Here is a 14,299-nt window from a genome sequence, read left to right as displayed (position 1 = left end):
TTATCAATGCTAAAATATCTTGCTGAATTACTGAATAATCCCTAATAAATTTCCCTAACTTTATTCTCACTCAGCTAAAGAAGCGAACCCCAAAGAAACCCCTGTACCCTCCGATTCTATCAGTAAATCTGCTAAAACTGAAAATGAATCAAGTAAAAAGGCCACTGACCAAGAAAAGGTGGAGTCCTTTCAGAATGTTGGAGCCCTGACAACAAAGTGGCAGATAAGCCATCATTACAATCCTGATGTTGTACCTTTGTTGGAGCGTGACAAATATGATGCAATGCAGCCAGAGTTCCTTGTGAAACTGTCCCCAGAATTCCTTGCCAAACAAAGGGAAATTGATTCTATTTATTTTGTAAAAAAAGGAACCCCCTCTCCATTCATTGTATGGCTATACAACCAGTTGAATGTTGAAGAGCCAAGGTCATACTCCTTGAAACATGACGGGCCTTTGTGCTGCTTAAATGTTAAGAATGTCGTTACTGAGCAAGGGGGCTCAAATTCTTGCAAAGTTATCAATGCTGCAGGGGACAAAACATGCAGCACTCATCTCAAAATGAAGACAGGTTGGCATTTGCATGCTTTGGTCTTTACCACCTTGTATGTTAGCCCTGGGCACACTTTTCTTTTTTTCTCTTATATGTCCACTCTTACAATAAGAAAGAGACATAAAATAAGCAATGGGTCATCTCTGTCTCTTTCAAAAAAAGAAAGAAAATCACAACATGTAAATGTTGTTTTTAATGGAATTTGACAGTGACTGCAGTGTACTGTACACCTGTCATGGGTATCCTACTAGATAGATGTGGTCTATTTTCATTATGTTTGAAGTAGAAAATGGTTTTATTTATATAGTTTTATACATTAAGACAGCAGATACACAAAATACTACTTTTGAAACCTTGCTATCATATATCTAATATTGGTTTGTGTTTTCACAGTATCTACAGTGGATGAGGAGGCCAGTTATGAAGAGGAAGCTAAAGGTAAATTATGGTGACTTCTTTACTTGATTTGATTTTGTTCTGAGACTTAGTAATTTTTGTTGCGCATACTTTTGTAAAAAAAACAAATGTAATACATCTTTGCAGGATTTTTCCAGTCCTAACAAAGTGATTTATTTATATATTGTGTATGTGTTACATCAATTTTTTTGAATCTTTCATTTTTTTATTCAGTGTTTTCTACCTTGCCTATACCAACAGAGGAGGACTCTTGCGCAACAAGTCTTCATTTGAAAGAACAAACATTTGAACTCCAGCCAGAGTCTAAATTATTTTCAGAGTCTATAAAGAAAAAGCCAGGAAAGCCAGTTTTTATAACTAAATTCTCATCAGAGTTCGCAGCTTTAGGAGAGACAGCTAAGTTTACTGTGATTGTGTCTGGATTTCCTAAGCCAATTATTCAGTGGTACCACAATGGAAATCTCATAAATTCCTCTTCATTTTATACATTTGTCCAAGAGAAGGAAGAACACACCCTTGTTATAACTCAGATTACTAAAGAACTGGAGGGAGAGTACTCTTGCACAGCAAGCAACCGATTTGGCAAGTCAACATGTACATCTTTTCTCCATGTAAAGGTGAAAGACATAAAGAAACAAGTAGAAACTATAGGCCAGCCTCCATATTTCATCAAAGAAATTGAGCATATTCAGTGCGCTGTTGGGAGCCAGGCACTCTTTGAATACACCGTAGCAGGCTCTCCACTTCCTGATGTTTATTGGTACAGAGGCAGCAATCATATGCAGCCTAGTAAGTATTGCATCATTGTGAACAATGCAGATGGATCTGGCTATTTAAAAATATTGGACATTCAGAAAAGTGACAGTGGTACTTACTCTTGTAAAGCAACTAATCCTTATGGAGAACAATCTTGCTGTGCAAAACTTATCGCATTCTTAGAGACTGAATCATATAGTGTCAGCCCTTCTGAGGTCACAACTACCCTTCAGCAGGAACACAAAATGGATCTTGCCATTGCCACTGAAGACAGGCAAACTCTTATAAGTGAGCAGATAGATACATTGCATGCTTTTGACATATCTGCAGCCAGTCTGCACACAGAGCAGGTGACTCACCAAGCAGCAGTGTTGCAATCTCACCATGTGCAGGAGAATGTAAAACCTTGCTCTGCCCAGACAACGTCAATGGTGGCAACTTCTCTAAGACAGCAGCAAATGACTACAATGACTTCTGCTGTTCAAGAAAATCAAGGATTTACTGAACAGCACTGTGAAAGGATCGCTAGTCCAGAAGTCAGGCAGCTTGAATTGAGTGTTGAGGAGACCTCAAATCTTATGTCTGCCGTTTCGGAAAGTATTACACCTATTTGTATAATAAAATCTGAGGATCTGATAAAAAGTGAGGAAGAAAAGATGCACACAACTTTTGAGCAGGGGGTTATTGTTAGTGGTCCTCAAGTTGAAATGAAGTTGACAATTCCACAAGAGCAGTGCATACAGATTAAAAGTCCCGAAGAGGAGAAAAGCTACATTGTCACCGAAGGTGTTAAGTTATTATATACTGCAACCTCATCAGAGAATGTAGTGCTTACAGAAGTTCATACTTCAGAGCTAGCAACCATGAATTCCACTCAATGTTTGGTTGAAAAGGAACAAACCGAACCAGTGCTTACATCAGTCAGTGATACTAAGCACATTCTTATAAAAGAAGAAATCTTTAAAATGCATAGACCAGTCGAGGAAACTGCTCAGCTATCTAAAGATCCAATGTTAAAATCAGCTCTGATTACTCAAGAAAATAAAGAGTTTCAAGCTGACAAAGCCACTGAGATACCTGTCCTGGAGCAACCAACCTCAGTCTGTTCACAGAAGCAATTGAATCAGGTGCTTCATTTACAGCTTATCAGTGACCAAGACACTTTTCTGTCCGAGGAAAACTTTACTAGTGAGAAGCTAGGACTGGAGCAGATGGATGCCAGAAAAGTAGCACTTCATTTGCACGCAGTTTCCACTGATGACCAGAAAACTGCTAGTTGTCAACATGTAACACAGTTTGCATCCAATGATAACACAATGGTTGGAATACCCAGGGAAGAGCTTCCTGCACAATTACATCTTCCCTTTGCGCAGTCGGAAATAATGTTAAGTAAAGAGGAGATACTTTCAATTGAAAAGCCAGATGAACAGAAAGCCATCCAGAGGCAAGAAAAAGACCGTAAATGTCTAGCAACTAAAGAAGAGCGAGTAGAACTAACATCAGATTATGTCAAAGACCTTGATATGATGGTAGAAGGTCTTAAGATTGATCACAAAACAGAAGCTAAACCCTTGAGTGTTCTTCAGGTTGTCTCACAGCCTGTTTTGCTTTTAAAGGAAAGCCCCATTGTCAGTGAAGTCAAACCGCATAGTGCAGTTGTGCAGAAAGAAGATTGGTGGAATAACATGCATGCAGCATCTATATCTGTGTCTCATGCTATAGAAGAGGGTCTTACAGACAGTTTCCAAGCAGTTGATAAATTCACTTGTATGGCAGATGTAGAGCCAAAACTGCCGGTTCAGCCTATTCATGTAGAAGAAAAGGCCATTTCAACAGAAAGTTGTCTTGCTCTTGAGGCTGCAGAGCAAGACTTTGCAGTTCAGATTCAAGAAGGCCAATCTGTAAGGCAGTCAATGCATGTGGTGGAAAAACATACCCTGACAGGTGAAACGTCTCAGGGTTTTACCAGATCAGAGGAAAGTAAAATAAACATTACAAGTCAGCCATTAGAACCCATTTTTGTAAGTGAATCTCAGGAAAGCAGAACTCTTCCAAAGGAGCTTACTTTTGTAATTCCAGTACCAAAATCACACAGCTTGGACATCAAACAACAGCTGAAAATGACGCTCAAGTCTGCTGTAGCTTGTGATCAGCCTTTAATTTTGGCAGATGTTGTACAAAGTTTAGGAGTTGTAGAAATAATTGAGGTAAAGGTGCGGATGGAATTGAAATTCATGATGTTCACTTACCTTATCACAACAGCTGGCCCACCCATGGAAATTACAATTGCCTTGGAGGGAGAATACCCTCAGACAGCAACTCTTAAAAATGAGCTTCATGCTGCATTTTACTCTATGCTTAATCAAGAGAGCCCCGTCTTCAGTTCTGAAGATTCAAACATCTTAACACTTGACAGACCTGAGAGATTGCATGTTAGCAAAGCATCTTCTTATCCTTTATCCTCAGCAGTTATATCAGAGAAGGCAGAAGTATTTGCAACACCGAAGATGCAATCTGCTGCTCTTCAAACAGAATCTAAAATATTTTCCCAATCTGCAATGACTCAAAAGCCTATTTCCATTCTTGAGTCAAGTCACCATGAAACTCAGAAGACTGTTGAATCCAAAATGGAGAGCTACAGTTTCATTGAAACTGAACGTAGTGAAATAAAATCAGGATCAGTTGAACATTTTAAGAGAGATGTTTGTGTTTCAGATATAACAGTTGATGTACATACCAGTCAGATCACTGTTGAAGAGTCTTTGAAAGTTCTTGATCAGGAAGACAAAGGAGGATGGGATATAACAGAGGATATTTCAATTAAGCAACAACCTAAAGAGCTGTTTTTTGAAGTACCATTAAACAACATTACTGCAGAGGAGAATTCTAAGGTTACATTTTCTGGAAGAATAAAAGGTGTAAAAAGTGTGAACTGGCTTTTAAATGGAGTATTAATCAAATCTGGCAAAGAGTTCAAATGTTTGAAAGATAGTGACTCTTACACGCTTGTAATCAACAAAGTTATAAAGACGAAACATGAAGGTGAATATACCTGTGAAGCTGTGAGTGAAGCTGGCAAGATTTCATCATCATCAAGGCTCACTGTTTTCTCAAGAGGTTGGCTTGTGTGGATTTTATCATATTTGATGAGATAAATAATTCTTAACAATTCCATTCAGACCATCACTAATTAACTAGTGGGCACCTGCAACATCATCTCCCTGTTTCTCACCAAGATTTTTTCAGCATTCAGAACACTATGTGTGCTCAACCTTCTTTCCACCCTCTTTTAATGTAATGGCACATTTTTCATCTTCTTCAAGCATGACCTTGTCATGTGTGACTCTTCTTTGTTTATGTTCAAATTATTATTATTTTTTTTTTCCATGTCATCCTAGGATAACCATCGTTCCTCCCTTTCCATCTTTGATGCGTTCTGATATCACTGAAAACAATTGTCATATTATTCTCAGTGTATTAATTATTTTGTATTTATCTCTTAAAATTCAGTGCCTCCAGTTTTCAAGAAGAAGATTTGTAACACGGAGAGCAACATTAGCAACCCAGTGAAGTTTGAATGCGAGATCGAAGAGACATCCAATGTCACCTTCAAGTGGTTCAAGTCTGGCTCAGAGATTAGACAGAGCGACAAGGTCAGGATCATCAGCAGGCAAACCACATCATCCCTGGAGCTCCTCAGCCCAACAAAAGATGACACTGGTGAATACAGCTGTCGTGCCTCAAACAAACACGGTAGTGACACCTGTTCTGCTCAGCTGAACATCACTGGTGAGTGAACTGGTTTTAATTTTATATGCTTTGCTTTACAACCCTTTAACAAAGAATTCTGATTTTCAGGGTTCAGTGTTTGTTTGACATTCTTGTTGAAATCCAATCTGCACTCGTCTGTATGAGTTGTGTACGTTTTGTATTCATATATAAGCAATATATGATGCGTCTTCAATTCTTTCAGAGTGTTTAGTGATTATTAAATCACTAAAGACAGAAATCTTCCAATCTTTCGAGCTCTTCTTTTGATTATTGTTGTCTTTGTTATGCCTTAATTAATACACCCAATCCCCTGTGAAACATTATTTCTGCTGAACTAGAAATTTAAATGACACTTTTTAGATTTTCCCAATTGTAAATCACTTCTGAAAAGGGCAGATATTGTCTCTGATATGTAAACTAGCTGTAAATATTTGTAATGCATATTCAATACAGATTAGCAAATACTCTGAGTGCACATTGGATTATAATTGGGGATTTATTTGTTTGTAGTCTTGTGACATTTTCCTGCTCATTCACTAAATTTATGCTGTTGGTTAGGCAAAGTACAATTGAAATCAGAATAATAAACCCCCTTTGAAATATTTTTTCTTTTTAAAATATTTCCCAAATGATGTTTAACAGAGCGAGGAAGTTTCACCAGTGTGTCTGATAATATTTTTTCTTCTGGAGAAAGTCTTATTTGTTTTATTTTGGCTACAACAAAAGCAGTTTTTAATTGTTTTAAAACTATTTTAAGGTCAAAATTATTAGCCCCTTTAAGCCATATTTTTTCAACTGTCTACAAAACAAACCATCGTTATACAATAACTTGCCTAATTACCCTAACTTGCCTAGTTAACCTAATTAACCAAATAAAGCCTTTAAATGTCACTTTAAGCTGTATAGAAGTGTCTTAAAAAATATCTAGTAAAATATTATTTACTGTCATTATGGCAAAGATAAAATAAATCAGTTATTAGAAATTAGTTCTTAAAACTTTTATGTTTAGAAATGTGTTGAAAAAAAATCTTCTCTCCATTAAACAGAAATTGGGGAAAAAATACAGGGGGACTAACAATTCAGGGGGTTTAATAATTCTGACTTCAACTGTATATGTAGAGAATATTTATGGATTTGATCCATATTCAGGTCCCAAAAACATTTTTTTGCAAGTTGGCACAAAAGTGTTTTTTATCTTTTTGTATTCAGGGCCTTAAGTTCACCCAACTGATTGTCATAAATATGGAAAATGAGCAGAAAATTAACAAATCACAAGAGAGTATTTGGGAAATTAGGAAACTAGAATACGATCAGCATGGAAGGAAGTAGGAAGGAAAGAAAATTGATAACATAAAAAATTACAAATAGTATACTGTAAATTTAGGTGACTTATTGCTTTTCTTATAAAGAATATGGACTAAACTCTTCTTTTGTGACAGAGAAGAATTCCTGTGCAGAAAAACATACATTACAAAAATATGTGTTGTTTGTTATTTCATTTGTCATGTGCTTTAGTGTATGTGTGTGTGTGTGTGTGTGTGTATGTAAAATGGTATGGATGATGACAATGCTGGTTATACAGCACCTCACCACCTACCCAGTAAATTATTTCCACACACTTTGCATTTCTTAGAATCAAAACAGCTTATGACTTGCCAACAATAAAGCAGCCATATTTATACCATTGCAGGCTCTTGAGCTTTATATGCAGATGTTTTTATACACAAAGTAAGGGTTAGTGAAGGATGGGCCCCATAAAAAACATAAAAAATAACATAATATGTGAATTATTTTTTTATTAGACAATAGAAATCATAGTCTGAATGAAGATAGCTACTAAAGTTGTTTTAGTCATTGTTATAAAGACGATCAGTACTATTGATAGTGACAGAGAGAGATTTTAAATATGGTTTTGCTGAAATCCATTTAATTTTTATTCTCAGAAACCCCCTCCATCACAAAAGAATTACCAATGCTGGATGTAGAGAAGGTGACCAATGCTTTATTTGGAAGTGAGCTCATTGGTACTGCCCCGTATGAAATAAACGTGTTGAAGAGTAAGAGATTTGCCAATCCTGACAAAACAATTTTTGAAGATTTAATTGAGTGTTTGGAGGAACGTCCTCTTGAAAGTTCTGATTTTGGGAAGTACCAATATACCCTATCAAACGAAGTTGGAAAAATTGCCTCAAAATCAGTTGCTATCGTAAGAGGTTAGTATGCTTGAGAAAGACAAGAAGAATAATCGCTTCAGGTTCCAAGCACTAACATGTGTGTTACTAACAGGCAGCGCGGGCTACAAAAGCTAGCTAAAACTGTTAACAGTGCTTTCAGACAATTAAGCAATTGCTGTTGCCATGACTTATTTTGACGTTTACATTTTCATGGTTGACCTGCAATATCACTATTTTTAAAAATCTGAAATTAAAAACTCCAGTGCAATATAGTTAAGGGTTAAAGTACAGTACAACTTCTGAATTGTAAATGCTTTGAACTTTCACTCAGCTTATACATCACTTTAGGAGATATTGATCACTCATACAACTCGTGTTTATTCTTGACCACATAATATTATAAATAACTTTCATTTTGCACACACTGGATTATATTAGGCTATTTCGTAAACATTTTGACAGTTTTTTTTGCATTACATCTTCAAGGCCAGTGGATTTCTGTAGAAACCGGTCTTTAGGTTTGTACTGTAATTTGTGTTGAATATTGCTGGATCATAGTTAGTTGTTCAGCCTCTCTTGTAGTTAAAGTTTGGCACAAGGGTGCAGGATCTATGCTATCTGAACATTTTTGTTCACTCTTTCATTGTCTGTATATCTGAATATCACAGCTTGTATTGTTTTATTCGTGTTTGCCTCTGTCCAGAGATACATTGGCATTACATGGTATGTGATTGTTGAAAAGCTTCATTGGGATTCATTTGCCTTGCTTCATCATCTTGTTGTGGATGTTGAAAACAATGGTGGTTTTCTTGGTTTATGAATAATGGATATCTTGACTGGATTCTGGTAAAACCTAATTGAAATGCGCCTTGGTATCACTCTTGGAAATCCCAAAAAATCTCTTTATCTTCTTAAAACGTTCTTTGTCTTTCTGAAGAATCTACCCAACTTCATTGAAATAGTGGTGAAATTGAAGAGAACTCAAGAGAATCTTGCATTTGGAAGAAACTTCAATGAAAGAAAAACCTTCAAAATAGAGTCATTCAATCCTGTGCCATTGATCTTGGAAAAGAAAGTTTTTAGTCTCTTTCTTTGTTGGATAATTGTCAACTTCTTGACATCTTGACTTTACTGGAACCTCAATTGTTTTGGATGGATGAATGAATGAAGTATGACACACACATTTTTTTGGCACTTTGATTCTTGGATCACCAGCCACATGCACCGCTCAAGTGACACAACCTCATGTTGTTCTTCAAAGTTTTACCTCTTACGTGTAATGAAGAATTGTATGAAAATGGCAGAGGAATGGAAAACTATGTTTGTACTGAAATGTCCACAAGAGCAATAGAAATATGGATGTCAGTGTTCTTCAAAAAATTGTGATTCTTTAAATCACATGATAGTTACTGCGTTGAACATGAATTTTTGTAATTATGACCTTGTATTGAAATACTTGAGGCTCATTATGGTGAATAGATATAATGCCTTCGGAACAAAATTTTATACCTTCAATCTTCCATTTTTAGAAATATAACTTTAGCTGTACTGTTTCTCACAGCATCAGAACCAGCCCGCTTTTTGAGGAAACTGAGCAACATTTCCATCCCAATGAGCCAAAAGTTGACACTTGAGTGCAAATTCACTGGAGACCGGAAATTGTTTGTGACCTGGTACAAAGATGGCAAACAACTCTATGCATCGTACAGATACAATACAACAGTCACAGATAACTCGTGCACTCTGGAAAGCCTTCATGAATGTGACAACACCACCACAGGGAAATATTCTTGTGAAGTTTCAAATGCCTTCGGAAGAGAAATTTGCCATGCTACTGTGACTGCAGTGACTGGTTTGTATACTATGGATTTCGGTAATGCTGTACATATTTTATTTGATGATTATTTAGTTATTCATTTTGGGCTTCTCAATTTTAATAAAAGTTATCAGTAATTATAACCTTGGAATTGGAAATCTCTAATATACAGGCCTATAAATGATTTCCTAGACTAAAGCCTCTTAATCCTCTTCACTTCAGAACCTGCCCGCTTTGTGAAGAAGTTGACAGATATGTCTATTCCAATGAGCAAAAAACTAAGGCTTGAATGCACATTCACTGGAGCTCCAAAATTGTTTGTCACTTGGTACAAGGATGGCAAACAGCTCTATGCGTCCTATCGATACAACACCAAAGTTACATCAAACTCCTGCATCCTGGAGTGTCTTCATGAGTGCAACAATGAGACTACAGGAAGATACTCATGTGAAATTTCAAACATTTATGGAACAGATAAATGTCATGCTCAAATAGTGGCAGTCACAGGTTTGTAATTATGCCGCACACTTGCCTGCTAGTCTTTCAAACAATTATACTCATATGGCCCATTTCCACTGAGCTGTATGGTTCAAAATAATAAAGTATGGAAGGTATTTCCATCCATTTCAACAGAGGTCCACAGAGTCAGAAGTGCCAATATAGGTTCCTCAAAATGGTGGAGCTAGACATGCTGTAGAAGGGCAACACAGGAAGGGTCGTTTTTGACACCTTAACACAATGATACTATGCAGCAATAAACCATACTGAAAAAAGCTTGCCAACTTCTTGTGACAAACTACCACATACCATGAATCAAGAACAGGATTTGCATTATGTCCTCCATTGTTGTTGTTTCTGTGGCTGTTCTCTTCATAAAAAACATGTGGAAAGCACATGCGGTGCTGTTCCTTTCTATTTGCCACACTTCAAGAATTTATGTAATGAACTTGAATGTGCAGCAGACACGATATGTAAATGGCCTATTCAGTGTTATTCTTTGAGCGAGAATTATGTCAATTTACAACTTTCTACCACACATCATGCCTACCAAGTTGGAAGTAGAAAAGCAAACCTGATTAGTGTGACCCATACCGACCAGTACTGTACTGTACTGATCTGAATCATACTGCTCAGTGAAAACTAGGCAATACCAATTCAGATTGCATGTCACCTGGAGTAGTGTATTTAGTTATTTATTCTTTTCTTAGCTTTTTATTTTTTAAATTTTAAATATAAAGGGATAGTTTGACCAAAAATATTAATTATGTTATCATTTACTCACCCTCCCTTTTCACAAACCTGTTTGAGTTTGTTTTTCTAGAGCAAAAATAATCTGTAACTATTGGAATCCATAGTATTAGTTTTTTTGGATTCAGTATTAGTCATTCTTTGGATGTCAGTGGTTACAGGTTTCTAACATTTTTCTAAATACTAAAAAAGGAAAATATTTTGAAACCATTTGCGGGTGAGCACATAATGAGTAAATTTTAATGTTTGGGTGATCTATCCCTTGAGGCTGCTAATTTTGGCCTTCTCAATTTAAATGAAAAATACCAATAACTATAGTTAATATATAACTACAGGCTTATAGGCTTATAAATAATTCCTGGACTAAAACATCTCAATCCTCTTCACTTCAGAACCTGCTCGCTTTGTGAAGAAGTTGACAGATATGTCTATTCCAATGAGCAAAAAACTAAGGCTTGAATGCACATTCACTGGAGCTCCAAAATTGTTTGTCACATGGTACAAGGATGGCAAACAGCTCTATGCATCATATCGATACAACACCAAAGTTACATCAAACTCCTGTATTCTGGAGTGTCTTCATGAATGCAACAATGAGACTACAGGAAGATACTCATGTGAAGTTTCAAACATTTATGGAACAGATAAATGTCATGCTCAAGTAGTGGCAGTCACAGGTTTGTAATTTATACTGGACTCTTGCCTGCCCGTCTTCAAAAGTTCCATACCCATAGATTTTGCCCATGGATATGAAAGGAATAGTTTGATATTGCAGCGTTGGACCGCATGTCATCTGGAATGGTGTATATTTGGTTGATTATAGGTATTTTAAGCAACAATAGTTTGTGCGGCTGTGACATTTTGCACGTTTCATAAAGTGGCTCTGTTGAATTGTCTTTATTGAAGTTTATCTTGTTTTGTATCAAGGCTATAATGAGAGCTGGCATGTTTTTTGAGTGCTTGTTGTGGGATATTCATCAACATGCTTTTGCATCTGCAAGTTTTCTGAGGCACGCTTGAAGGATATTGCATACTTCGACAAATTTGAGAAGTTTCACATATTTGAAGAGCAATCTGCATGTTGTAGAGGTTGATATGTTGCTCGTTTTTGTCGTAGTTGTTGAGGAAGTCATTTAAATGCATTTGATGCTCTCCTTATCTTAGAGCCTGCCCGCTTTGTGAAGAAGTTGACAGATGTGGCAATCCCAGTCACTCAGAAACTGAGACTTGAGTGTACATTCACTGGAGCACCGAAGATGTTTGTCACATGGTACAAAGATGGAAAGCAGCTATATGCCTCATACAGATACAACACAAAGGTCATTGGGGACACTTGCGTTTTGGAATGCCTCCATGAATGTAACGATGCTACTCCTGGAAAATATTCTTGTGAAGTATCAAATTCCATTGGCACTGATATCTGTCATGCCAATATAACTACATTTACAGGTTCGTATACCATCATGGTCTACATAGTTACAGATTTCTTGCATGATCAGGCAGACATAGGACAAATAAAATTCCGCTTATTTCATATTCTCAGAACCTGCCCGATTTGAGCTGAAGCTTAAGGACAAACAAGTCGCCATGAGTAAAAACCTGAAGCTTGAGTGCACATTTACCGGAGCTCCTAAAATATTTGTCACCTGGTACAAGGATGGCAAACAACTATATGCCTCTTACAGATATAATACTACAGTTGTTGGAAACACCTGCACTCTAGAATGTCTACATGAATGCACTAAAGAAACTCCTGGGAAATACTCATGCGAGGTGTCTAATTCTTATGGAAGGGATATCTGTCATGCTGAAGTGACCACTTTCTCTGGTTAGTATATTTTAAAAAGGCTCTTTATCCAAAAAGATAATTAGTGTTGGACAGAATTCGTGTCTCCTTAGAAGAAGGCAGTATTTTGCAAGGATGTTCATATAGTATTGTTCCTCTTAGGACCGGCTCGTTTTGTGAAGGCGCTCACTGACCAGAGTCTTCAGCAGGGACAAAAGCTGAGGCTTGAAGCCTCCTTCACTGGAATTGGAAAAATCTTTGTCACATGGTACAAGGATGGCAAACAGGCCTATGCTTCATATAGATGCAACACAAAAGTAATCGGAAACACTTGCGTTTTGGAATATCTTCATGAGTGTGATGAGAATACTCCTGGAAAATATTCTTGTGAGGTTATGAATGAAGATGGATCGGATATTTGTCATGCGCTGGTTACCCTTGGGACAGGTTCGTTAAATGCCGTTAATTTGAATGTGTTTGCAAATTAAAAATCAGTTTTTCCATTTTTTACCATAACTTTCTTTATGCTCCTTTTGCTTCCACAAAGACTTCTATAATCCCATTAAGATTAGATTTTCCGGATGTGTAGTCCAAATGAAACACTGGAGGCATTTACAGAGGAAATAGCTATCATTCCAAATGAACAAAAACATTTAATATTTTGTTAATAATGCTGTTATATTTATTAATAACTAACATTTATCCATACCAAATTAGCTTTAATTTTTTTCTGTAATTACACATAGTTATTGTTTGCCATTTCAACTAATTTTCAAAGCAGCACTTGCTCACTTAAGATTTTGTTTTATTTCAGTTTTATTTTTAGTTTACAATAACAGCACTAGTGCAAACACAAACAATTGAAGCAAAAATTGAAGCAAAAATGCATTAAATCTATTAAGTAGAACTGACTGCTTCTTGTAGTGCACTGCTTACACTTATGGCTTAAATTGTAATATTTTAATGTTTAATCTTATATGTAATATTACATATTTAATCATTATTAAATATGTAATATTTGTAATATTATCAGGGCTTGACATTAACTTTTTTTTTCACCAGCCACTGTGGCTAGTAGTTTTCCAACGTTACTAGCCCCTTGCCATTTTCACTAGCCATTATTTTGTTGTTGGGAAAATATATTTTATATGTATTAAATTTGATATGACTTTGATATGCTTAAGTTACTTGATTTAAATTTTGTGTTATGTCAACATGACTCCTCTTCATTTAACTTTTTCTTCGTGTGTTGTGACTTTGCTCAATGAGCATTAGCAAATGGGTTTCATAGTGTCCCGTTGCAATTAGTTTTATTTCACATTACTTTTTAGGGCTCAACACTAAGTATTTACCAATTTTTTCTCTGGCCAGACCAAACTAATTATTTCCTTGCCACAAATTTTAAATAATGTGTAAAAACAAGCAAAATATAGCTGCACACGCACACTTTTTATTCAACAAAAATGTTCTTTAAAAACAACTGAAATTTATACAATTTGCTTGTCATAAAACTTTGCACAGTAGTCTGTCCAGGCCAGATCACCATTTAACTATACATAAACTATACATCAATGTTATTACAAATGATGATAAGTAAACCATATTAAAAATAACTGTAAGCAAGGAGGAAGGTGAAAAATACCGTTTGCGATAATGAAAGAACGATCATGTGCATGATCACAGTTAACATTAAACCCATTAATGATCTTTTCAAAGAATGGTTAAAGCGAAAGCGGCTGGAAACCAGTTGCTTTTCTAGGCATGGTTGCTTTATCACCCT

General features: G+C 36.2%; 1 protein-coding gene across 1 annotated transcript in view; it reads left to right on the top strand.

The window, feature by feature from the left end:
- ttn.1 (titin, tandem duplicate 1) overlaps nucleotides 1–14,299 on the top strand; it is a 141,288-nt gene that overhangs the window by 20,644 nt on the left and 106,345 nt on the right. The window contains exons 37-45 of the mRNA XM_056465823.1: nucleotides 75–569; nucleotides 945–989; nucleotides 5,235–5,513; nucleotides 9,231–9,521; nucleotides 9,708–9,992; nucleotides 11,126–11,410; nucleotides 11,898–12,182; nucleotides 12,277–12,561; nucleotides 12,682–12,966. Of these exons, the coding sequence (XP_056321798.1) occupies nucleotides 75–569; nucleotides 945–989; nucleotides 5,235–5,513; nucleotides 9,231–9,521; nucleotides 9,708–9,992; nucleotides 11,126–11,410; nucleotides 11,898–12,182; nucleotides 12,277–12,561; nucleotides 12,682–12,966 (2,535 nt within the window). The remainder of the gene's footprint in view (nucleotides 1–74; nucleotides 570–944; nucleotides 990–5,234; nucleotides 5,514–9,230; nucleotides 9,522–9,707; nucleotides 9,993–11,125; nucleotides 11,411–11,897; nucleotides 12,183–12,276; nucleotides 12,562–12,681; nucleotides 12,967–14,299) is intronic.

Source organism: Danio aesculapii, chromosome 9, assembly GCF_903798145.1.
Source record: "Danio aesculapii chromosome 9, fDanAes4.1, whole genome shotgun sequence".
Lineage (NCBI taxonomy): Eukaryota > Metazoa > Chordata > Actinopteri > Cypriniformes > Danionidae > Danio > Danio aesculapii.
This window is presented reverse-complemented; position numbering and strand designations above follow the sequence as displayed.